The following is an 11248-nucleotide window of genomic DNA, read 5'->3' as shown; positions in this document are numbered from 1 at the left end:
CCCTCTGCGCGTGCGCACCTCGGGGACCCGGGCCGGAGGGGGCGGGCCGCGAGAGGCTCCGCACGGAGCGCCGCGTCTCCAAGCCGGCCCGATCTGGTCGAGCGCCGAGCGATCGACCCGCCGTTGCTAGGCGACCCGTGCTGCGGTGCACGCGGCGTGAGCATTCTGAATCCACGAAGTTCTCAGATCCCGGGCTTCGCGTTTCGCGGCTCGCTCCTAACAGGGAGGCATCCATGGGTCCACGCAAACCCGAAATTTTCGAAATAAAGGGCTTAACCAGGGAGTTGGCTGTGTGGCCCCGAGGAATTGGGATTCCATCCCCAGTGTTTTTCACCGCATGTGACGCCTGAAGGTTGCCCAATGGTGGCTTTGGGACTTTGTACAAAAGTTCTCATTTTGCTCTCCGTTCCTTACTGCATGCCAGGCGCTGTGCTAAAGGCTGGGGCGTACTACGAAGGCTTTAAATATTGCAGGAAAATGATTCTGAACTTAATGAGGAGTGGACATGGAAACTGCACCACACCTTCTGGTATCTTCCATTACAGCAGAACAGCAGACCCAGGGAGTCTTCCTGTCATCCAGAAGATGTTTACTAAAATACGTCTCAAACATAGAGATAGAAAACAAGACACCCGAATCTGCCTTGGATAGCTTGTAGCTTAGTGGGGAATTCACCAGTGCAGAAGTAAGCAAAACGTTTTGGATGAGAAGAGGGGTGAGGTCAATTTCTGTAATGTGTTCCTAGCTTGACTTCCCATAAGGAGAGAGCACATTCCTATGAGGGAACTTATCACTGAATGGGACAGGTCACACTGGTTTCCTTGTCTTGTTGATCAGATAGAAATGTCAATCACACTACAAAGAGGTGCCACAGCATTCCCTAAAATACCTGGGGCCTAGAGATCGGCCACCTGTGTTAATGTCCAAACACTTGCAACAGGTTTCAGCACCTGTTTTTTTGTTTGTTTGTTTGTTTGTTTTGGCAATATTGTTAAGCACAGAGATGTAAAGATGAATTGGAAAAATCAGGTCAGATAAATTTAAGAACTAAAACTATCATATTTACATAGAAGAAAATATAGCACAAAACAAACTAAAAATTTACAAATTGAATTTCATCAAAATCAAAACTTTTTTTCTTGAAAAGACACTGTCAACAAGATGAAGAGGCTAAGAGAAAACATTTTTAGAACAAACACAGAATTTGTGTTTGTGTCTATAATAAATAACCTTTTAAAGTCAATAAGAAGACAAGCAACTCAGTTTTTTAAATTGTGCAAAATATTTGAACAGCCACTTCACTAAAGAAAATAGGTAAATAGTAATTAAGCAAACAAGATGTGCAGCATCTTTAGGTATTAAGGAAATGCAAATGAAGCACTGGAGGTAACATTACATGAAAGGAAAGTGACCACAACACTCAGAGCGACCAAGAGATCTTTATTGCAGCAGTGCAAAGGGGGAGGAAAAAGAGAAAGCGAGAGAAGAGAGACAGCAAGAGATAGAGCAAGAGAAGAAAGAGAGGGCAAGAGCAAGAGAGAGGGGCCCAGCAGGAGGGAGTTTTTAGCCAAAATCTAATGGGGTCTTTGGGTTTGCAAGCTGCCTTGTTGGCGTACAGCGATTGGATAATACAGTAGTTGCTAAGGGTGTCATCTTCTGCCTTCAGGCAGATGGGGCAGGGGTCAGAGGTGGGTTTCTCTTGTACCAGATGGGTGGGGGTCGAGTGTTCAGGCTTGAGTGGGGTTGAGTGTTCAGACTTGATGCAAACAGGTGATAAAGGACCAGACAGAGGGGGGTTTGGGTGTGTGGGCTATCCTGCAGCTAACATTCGTTCAGCCTGCCCTGCACACAACTTAGTTCAGCCTGTCCTGCACCTAACATTACACACCTTCTACAAATGGAAAAATTAAAAAGAACTACCATAACAAGTACTAGTGTATACGTGGAGCAAATTCCTGGACCCCTCACACATTGCTAACAGTATGCAAACTGCTCCAGCCCCTTTCAAAAACAACTTGACAATTTCTTAGACCATACAATTCAGTAATTACACTCCTAGGTATTTACTCAAGAGAAATAAAAACATAAGTACAAAAGTATATACACAAGTGTTCATAGTAGCTTTATTCACAGTAGCCCACAACTGGAAACAACCCAATGTCTAACAGCTAGTGAGTGGAATAATTATAGTGTATTAATATTGTGGAATCTGGGCTGGGGCTGGGGCTCAGTGGTAGAGTGCTTGCCTGGCATGCATGAGGCCGTATGTTTGATACTCAGCACCACCTAAAAATAAAATAAAAAATAATAATACTCCTACACAACAATAAAAAGAAACAAGTTATCAATACCTCTATGGAACTCAAAAAACTTTATTAGGCAGAGAGGAAGAGCATGAGAAGAAGATTACCATCAAATAGGGAGGAGAGGTGGGAGGGAATGGGAGAGAGAGGAGGAAATTGCACAGAAGAGGGAAGGAGACTCGCATTGTTATACAAAAATACATATAAGAGGATGTGAGGCAAAGGGGAGAAAAAAAATGAGAGTGAGAGAAATGAGATATGGTAGATGGGGTAGAGGGAAAGGAGGGGAGGGGAGGGGTGGGGGGATAGGAAGGGGATAGGAGGGGCAGCAGAATAAAACAAACACTTGTTTGGCAGTATGTATAAACGTGGCTGTATAATGAATGTGATCCTGCAATCTGTACATGGGGGAAAAATAAGAATTCATACCCCATTTGAAACAAATGTATGATATATGATATGTCAAGATCAATGTAATGTTTTGAGCCACCAATAAATTTCTGATGTTTAAAAAATAAATAAATAAATAAATAAACCAATTAAAAAAAAAAAACACTTTATTAGGCTAAGTGCAAGACACCAGACACAAAAGATTACATATTATGGGTCCATTTACATGAAATTCTGATAAAAGCAAACAGGCAGAAAATACCTGGCCTGATGGAGCTTAACATTATAACAGAAGAAGACAGAGAACAAATAAATAATTCAAATATGTAGTACTTCAGATAGCGGGAAACACCATGGGGGGAAAAACTATGGCTGGCAAAATAGGTGGAAAGGCTCAGGGTTAGGGGCTACAATGTTAAAGAGCGCTCACCTAACATGTGTGAGGCAATAGGTGTGATCCTCAGCACCACATTTTTTAAAAAAGTAAATAAACAAAATAAAGGTATTGTGTCCATATACAACTAAAAATTTTTAAACAAAATTAAAAAGAAGAAGAACATTTCCTTAATTTGGTAAAGAATATTTGTGAGCCAGGTGCAGTGGTCATGCCTATTATCCCAGAAGCTCAAAGGGCCAAGGCAGGAGGATCGCAGGTTCAAAGCCAGTCTCAGCAACTTAGCAAGACTCTGTCTCTAAATAAAATATAGAAAAGGCTGGGGATGTGGCTGAGTGGTTAAGTGTCCCTGGGTTCAATCTCCAGCACCAAAAATAAAACAAACAAACAAACAAAAAACCTGTGAGATGGTGAAATATCAGAAGCTATCTCATTAAAATAAAAGGATGCCAGTGATCACTACTAGTGTTAGCATCAGAATGGAGATCTCAGGCAGTGAAACTCAATAAGAAAAAGGAATGATTTATATTTCAAAGGGAAATGCAAGACTATCAGTCGTCCATTAGTAGACAATATAGTTACAGTTTAAGAAACACTACAAAATCATCTTTTAAAAACACCTGCTAGGGCTGGGGCTCAGTGGCAGAGAGCTTGCCTAGCATATGTGAGGCACTGGGTTCGATCCTTAGCACCCTATAAAAATAAACAAATAAAGGCATTCTGCCCACCTACAACTATCAAAAATGAAGGGAAAACTCCTGCTGGAAGCTGGGTACAGTGGCGCATGCCTTAACCTCGGCAACTCTGGAGACTGAGGCAGAGGGTGGCAAGTTCAAGACTGTCTCAAAATGAAAAATAAAAAGGTCTGGGGGTATAGCTCAATGGTAAAGCTCCTCTGGGTTCATTCCTCAGTATTAAAACAAAAAATAAAAAACGTTTTATGGGCTGGGGTTGTGACTCAGTGGTAGAGCACTTGCCTAGCATGTGTGAGGCACTGGGTTCAATTCTCAGCACCACATACAAATAATTAAATAAAATAAAAAATTTCATCAACAACTAATAAAACTATTTTGAAAACTTTAAATTTCTATCTGACAAAGGACTGCAGAGACAAGTTTAAAAATTCAAATAGTGCTTGAGAACAGCAAAAACAGTAATAAGTTGTACCTAAATACTTATGGTTCTTTGAATTTTTCTGTAAATTTTATATATATGTATATATACTCTTCAGAGTGCAATGATATGTGTAAGGATTAAAACAGCTTTCCGGCTCTGATTGACAATTGACCTTCTGTTCTCAGGTCCTCTGAAAACCTGATAAAGGTAGAAGGTCCATTCTGCTGCTAGGTAACCTCACCCACACCAATCACTTGATTCATGAATTATATGTAGATTGACACAACTGTAAAGGCCTGTTGGGGAAAGATAGTTTGGGGCTTCTCTGTGCATGGACTCTGTGTAACTCAGCCCTCCAGGCTTCCTGGAAACTGTTTGTGGAGAGGTTATATGATGTATTGGCTCCTAATGGGTAAGTGACTTCTCAGTCAGAGCAGTGGCCACACTATGGTGTGAGTCTTGTTCCTTTGCACCTGTGTGGTTACTAGGCCGTGGTGGGGCGGTGGGGAGCAGCTGTGTGGGTTGCTACCTAGATTAGCACAGTGATTCCCAGGGAGGTAAATGCCTAATTATGCCCTACTCCAAGCTGTCATTCCTGACCTCTCCTTCCAGATGAATCTGATGATGCCAAATGTGGCCCACAGTACTCTTAGGAGTCTAGAGATTTAGTTATATTTGGTGGCTATTGCACATGGTTCTACAGATAGTTAATACTTGAGCTATATAGAAAAGGACTTGTTGAATTCAATCATGGTAGATGATCGATTTGAGATTTAGTTAACTACACATAGGAAAAGACTTACATCTAGCATGAGGTCGTAATATATGGATCCCTGTTCCCCACTTCTCATACCTGAGGCAAATTACAGGCACAGGGTCAAAAGGGTGTGTACACCTTGGTGCCATGAGCCCAGGAAACCCAAATCTGTAAGACATCATATATAACGAAGAAAGAGTCAACCTCAATCTTTTTGACTGTCCTGTTTTAAGCAGGTAATGAAGGATCTGAGTGTTAGGGGTGGAAGGGTTCCTCATCCTTAAAGATACTTTTTAAATCTGTTGAGCCCGGCCTTTAGTGAGTGCCCATCCTTCCCTTTATGAACACATCTAAAGAGGACCACACACATTGGGGTTGGGGTGGTGGCTCAGTGGTAGAACGCTTGCCTAGCATGTGTGAGGCCCTGGGTACAATTCTCAGCACCGCAATCATAATAAATTAATAAAATAAATAAAATAAAGGTCCACCAAAAACTAAAAAATATTAAATAAAAAAAAGAGGACCACACATCAGTCCCAAATGTTCCTGTGGTTTAGTATATCTGTAATCTGATCTCGCCAGCTGTGTTACTCAGCTTTTGCTCACTGCGACCAAAAATACCTGACAAGAACAACTTAGTGAAAGACAGATTTATTTGGCTCATGGGTTGAGAGGTTTGAGTCCATAATCAGCTGTCTCCATTTCTTGGGGCCTGAGGTGAGCAGAACATCACGGTGGAAAGAAGGTGAAGGAAACAGAGAAAAGCATCTGGAAGTACAGAAAGAAAGCGGGGGAGGGAGTAAGAAGAAGATATACAGATACCACCTCCGCCTCCCAGTGCTCCAATCAGCTATCAGAGGATCAATCCACCAATGGGGTCAGAGCCCTCATGATCCAATTATTGCCTAAGAGCCCCACCTTTGTACACATGAGATCCTGGGGACATTCCAAATCAAAACCATAACACCAGCCTTATGTGAGATATCTTTAAGTAGGAGAAAATATTTATCTGGGTCAAAACTGTAGAATGAAGATCTGGCCTTTTTTTGTGTGGTATTGATGTGTGTGTGTGTGTGTGTTCCTGTACATACTTCTTCCTCAGAGACAGAATGTTTAAGGAATAGGAAAACCTGGTTCCGGTGCTTTAAACTGTCAACTATATTGATAAATCTGTTGGCTTGATTTTTATTAGTGTCATTTGAGTGTTCTATCCATTTTCTCTTATTATATTAAACTTAGCTTTTTAAGAAAGTAATATGCACTGTTTGAAGTGAGTGAAACAGTAGAAAGATCTATAAAGAAAAATGGACACTCCTCCAGCCCCAATGCCACAATTTTCAGGCAGCCACTGACCAAGTTTGTGCCTTTCCATTTCATTCTCTGTGCTCACACAAACGCATAAAGACATATGCATCAGGTAGGATTGTTTTATGTTCATGCTATAATTGTTACTCTATGATTTTTAACACATCATAGATATATGCAAGTTCTTACATATAGATCTCATTATTTTCAGTAATAGCATTATAGTCTAAAAGTATTAACCCTGTCCCTATGAATTGGACATTAAGGCTATTTCCTCCCTCCACACCTTTTTTTCTTTTTGGCCACCACCAATGGTACAGTAAACATACTGTACCTATAAACCAATACTGGTACACTGTTGTACCAGTATTGTTGTTATTTTTGTGCTGGCGATTGAACCCAGGGCCTCCCACATGAGCGCCTTTTTAAACTTTTGAGATAGGGTCTTGCTAAGTTGCCCAGGCTGCACTTGTGATCCTTCCTGCCTTAGTCTTCCAAGAAGCCAGAATTACAGGCGTGCACCACCACACCCAGCTTGGGGCATTCGTTTTTGTAAGGCAAAGGTATAGAAATCTTTGGATCAAAGAGTATGTGGTGTGCACTATTAATTTCAAGGGCTAGAGATATAGCTCAGAGGCAAAGCATGGGCAAGGCCCTAGGTTTGATCTCTAGGAGTGCGTACATGCTTAAGTTTGTTAATGTCAATAGTTTCCTTCCCTTAAGCTTGCAGCAATTTATGCTTCAAGTCCTTCGTCTCATCCTTGCCTGACCTGGTTGCAAATGTTTTTCTCTGTGCTCCCCTCCAAGCTACTCTTCACTGTTCAGAAGAGTGATATTTTTCTTTTTTTTTCTACACTACAGATTGAGCCCAGGAATGCTCTACCACTGAACTACATTCCCAGTCCTTTTTATTTTATTTTCATACAGGATCTAGCTGTGTTGCCCAGGCGGACTTCCGACTCGCAATCCTCCTGCCTCAGCCTTCCTGAATTGCTGCGATTACAAGTGTGTGCCACCATGTTCAATTTAAAATGATTTTTTTGAAATACAAATCTATGTCACCTCCCTGTTTAAAATACTTCGATTTCTTCTTGTCATTCTTAGTATAAAGAGCAAAATATTTGACATAACCAAAAAAAAAAATAGCTTGTGACTTAAAAGCCTACCTGGTTCTCTGAGGGGCTTTTCTCCTAATAGGAAGAGAGTCCTCAATTCTACGGAGAAATCGCCACAACAGGGTAGGTTGTTTGCCAGTATAAGGGAGCTACACTTTATAAAATGTGACTAACTTATGCCTGAAAGGAATAATTATTTCTCTATTATTTGCCTTGATGGAAATGTTTTTCCAGTTGCTTGGGGCAGATCATCTTAGAGTAAACAGGGAAGCACAGGACTTGTCAAAAAAACATGTTAGGGCTACACCTTGTCTCCCAAGGAATCGACAAAAGGTCTGATCATAAACGTAGGGGGTTTTTGCTTCTCTTGTTTTTAAGTTGGACTTTTAAAGTAGAAGATGCTTTAATGTGCTGATTTGCAGAACAGGAAATCTGATTTTCAGCGTGATAACACATTCTTTGACATTAACCAGTACAGTTGGATTTTTAATGACACTTTTATCTTCAAAGCCCTTTACCAACACGAATGGATTAATTATTCATTTTTTGGTCGTGTGTTAAAAAGACAAGTCTTCAAAGCCATCCTTTTTTTTTAATGTGGAACTGGGGCTCCCCACTTTTCAAACGTTGTTTCTCTGTCCCCAAGGGAGAAAATAAATTGTTGTTGTGGTGGTGGTGGTGGTGGTTGTAAGAAGAATACAATGGAAAAATACTCTGTGCTAAGGAAAGACGATGTCCTTACATCCTGCATGGGATTAGAACAGGTCGGGAAACTGTACTGAAATTGTGTTTACAGTAAGCACTGTGAGAAATAACAGGCTAAAAGTGTCTGTTACTGTTCAGTCTTTTGATGTTAAAAAGTAGCCTGGAGACCAAAGCACCCTGAGTCAAACAGACGCTGGAACATAATATGCGGGCCCTTATATTCTTTTCTAAAGAATGTATTTTTTCGTGTTCCTTTCAAAAAGTGTCTAACTGGGTTTTTAAAAGATTTGGTTTGGGAGAAGAAAACGAGCTTCCCCGGGGGTCCTCCTTGTTTTGACACATCTTCTAACCACAAGAGAGCAGTCTTCCCTTTGATGAGCGCTTCCCTCCACCTCCCCAGAAATGAAAGAGCAAGTGTAAGTTTGCAAACACTCTAAAAGCTCTTTCCATTAGACCTGGACGCCGGAAACCACGGGGCAGTCAAGTCTTGATTTTCAAGGAGAAAGCCTCGGGTAAACATTCGCTCCCCGCCAGGAGACCGGTAGGTTCCTAGGAAGAGTTCTCAAACCTTCAAGATTCCTAGGCTGCTTGCAAAAAAACCCCCCTCATCTCTTGAAGCCCCAGAACGGTGTATTACAGGAATTGAAAAGCGTTGGTGGCTCTGGATGATTACTGTTTGGTGTGCGCCCACATATCCAGGCTAGGGGAACGAGCAGAGGAGCCCCCCTTTCTTATCTTTTGAAATAAGATCAGAGGCGAAGACGGGAATTCAAGAGTGGATTGGCGCGGGGGAGGAGGGTCCTGTATCTGTCTACCACTTCTGGCCTGGATTTTTATAGCGATCGAGGAGTGCAGTGAATTTCGGAAGCCATGCAAAGTTTCCTTGAAGCCTGTTCTGGAACCTAGTTTCCAGACCCCAAAAAAACTTTTCCAAAGACAGACCAGCGGTGCCAGGCTGTTTGGATGGACCACAATCTGGATGAGACCAGGTTTTAAGCCTCATTTTCGGTTGAGAGATTAATTTCTTGAGTGATCTATTTGCTTTTCGGCAAATTGATGGAGAAACGGAAGTCAGCCGGACTGCTGACCCTTCAGTATGCGCTGCGCACTGCGCCCCTGGGCGTGCCAGGGACCCTGCCTCTGCTCCCGCCGAGGGACCCCTTTAGGGTTTCAGTGCGTCTGGACGCCGCGTGCTGGGAGCGGGCGCAGCGGGGCTGCGCGCGGGGACGGCCGCGCCCACCCCCACCGCTGCGCTGCGCCCTGGATCCCGCCTTCCTCCGCCAGCGCAACGAGCGCGAGCGGCTGCGGNCGCTGCGCGCCGCCGTCAGCTACATCAAGCACCTCCAGGAGCTGCTGGAGCGCCACGCGCGCGGACACGAGGGCCCGGCCGGCCCCCAGCGCAGGGCCGAATGCAACAGCGACGGCGAGTCCAAGGCCTCGTCGGCGCCCTCGCCCTGCAGCGAGCCGGAGGGTGCGGGCTAGCGCCCCGACCTCCCGGCCTGGCCCGGCCCCGCGCCCCCCGCCGCCGCCGGGGCAGCCTGGACTCCTCTCCAAACGCGCTTCGCATTTTTAATCTGGTTTCTTCTCCGGGCCTAAATCTTAGGAAAAATAAGTGATTTGCTTATGGGGAAAAGGGGGTCTGCCATTTGGGGGCTTTTTCCCCCGCGCCCTTTTTGCTTACGTGCCGGCAACTTAGAGGTGCTTTTAGGGAAATCTTTTTCCCTTATTTTTAAACGCAAATGCAAACTGTTCCAGGTTCTGAGCGCCTCGTTCTAAATAGGATTATTCTGACGACTCAGGGCGGTAAGAAGTGGAATTTCCCACAGTTCGTGATATGGGTTAAGTTAAACATTAATCCAAGAATGTTACCCTCACCCTACCCCGCCACCCACACCCACTCCCCCGCGCGCGACCGTCCTTTAGGTGAGAGGACCATTCTCCTTGCACTCCTTACTTTGGAAATTGCTTCAGAAATCTAATTGGCACGGCGCTTTGGGGGAAGGCGACTCTGAGCCGAAGTCCCAGGGCACGCTGCAGGACTTCAGCACACACCAATGAATCTGTAAATGATGGTCCAGCCAGGACATTCTGTTTGGTGCACACTGTTTTTAATCAATAAGTGGCTACTTGAAAACTTCGTAGCATTTAACCAACAGTACGTCTTGGTGTTAACGAGCTCTTTGGAAGAGAACCCAGATTTGTATGACTTCTTTTCCCACTCAGTCGCTTTTGTCCGCCGTTTTTCCTTTTCTTTGTGTTCACCTTTGTAGTTCTCACTCCACCTAAGAATCTGATTAAAGTGACACTGGGACTTTAAAATAAAATGAAAATATACTTGGTGCTTTTGGGGGGGCAGGGGGGGACTGGGGATTGAACTCGGGGCAGTCAGCCACCAAGCCACTTCCCCAGCCCTATTTTGTATTTTATTTAGAGACAGGGTCCCATCCAGTTGCTTAGTGCCTCGCTTTTGCTGAGGCTGGCTTTGAACTCGTTATCCTCCTGCCTCAGTCTTGGGAGCTGCTGGGATTACAGGCTTGTGCCACTGCACCAGGCATACTTTACAGTTTTTGATAGAACTGGATTTGGGGAAGGAATGTGAGACAAGGGATGGATTGAGCTTGTCACATCATCAAACGTTTTATCCTTGAGGGCTTTCAGGCATATTGAAATTACCCAGTGATTTTGGTTGTTACCAGTTACTTTAAAAATATTCAATCTAGGGGCTTGGGGATGTAGAGTGCTTGCCTAGCATGCCCTAGGGTTCAGCTGTTACTACCCCTTGGGTTCAGTTGTTACTACCAAAAACCAAAAATTAATCCTGGGTATTTTTCTGAGAAGCATGAATTCAGCAGATAAATTAGATGAATATTAACATATGAAGATAAAGTCAGTCTCTCTCTCTCTCTCTCTCTCTCTCTCTCTCTCTCTCTCTCTGTAGCAGGGATTGAATCCAGGGGCATATTACCACTGAGCCACATCCCAACTTTTATTTTGAGACAGGGTCTTGCTAAGTTGCTTAGGGCCTCGGTAAGTTGCAGAGGCTGGCCTCAAACTTGTGATCCTCCTGCCTCAGCCTCCCTTGAATTTGTGATCTTCCTGCCTCAGCCTCCCTTGAATTTGGGATCGTCCTGCCTCAGCCTCCTGAGTCATTGAGATTACAGGC

At 43.8% G+C, this 11248-nt stretch overlaps 1 protein-coding gene across 1 annotated transcript; it reads left to right on the top strand.

The window, feature by feature from the left end:
* Positions 1–8289: 8289 nt before the first annotated feature.
* On the top strand, positions 8290–10409 carry Ascl4 (achaete-scute family bHLH transcription factor 4). The gene has a single exon (XM_015482799.2). The coding sequence runs from the start codon at positions 9142–9144 to the stop codon at positions 9565–9567; it is 426 nt and encodes a 141-aa protein (XP_015338285.1). The 5' UTR covers positions 8290–9141; the 3' UTR covers positions 9568–10409.
* Positions 10410–11248: the final 839 nt, after the last annotated feature.

Source organism: Marmota marmota, unplaced genomic scaffold (genome assembly GCF_001458135.2).
Source record: "Marmota marmota marmota unplaced genomic scaffold, marMar, whole genome shotgun sequence".
Lineage (NCBI taxonomy): Eukaryota > Metazoa > Chordata > Mammalia > Rodentia > Sciuridae > Marmota > Marmota marmota.
Note: the sequence above shows the minus strand (reverse complement) of the source record. Positions and strands in the feature narration are given on the sequence as shown.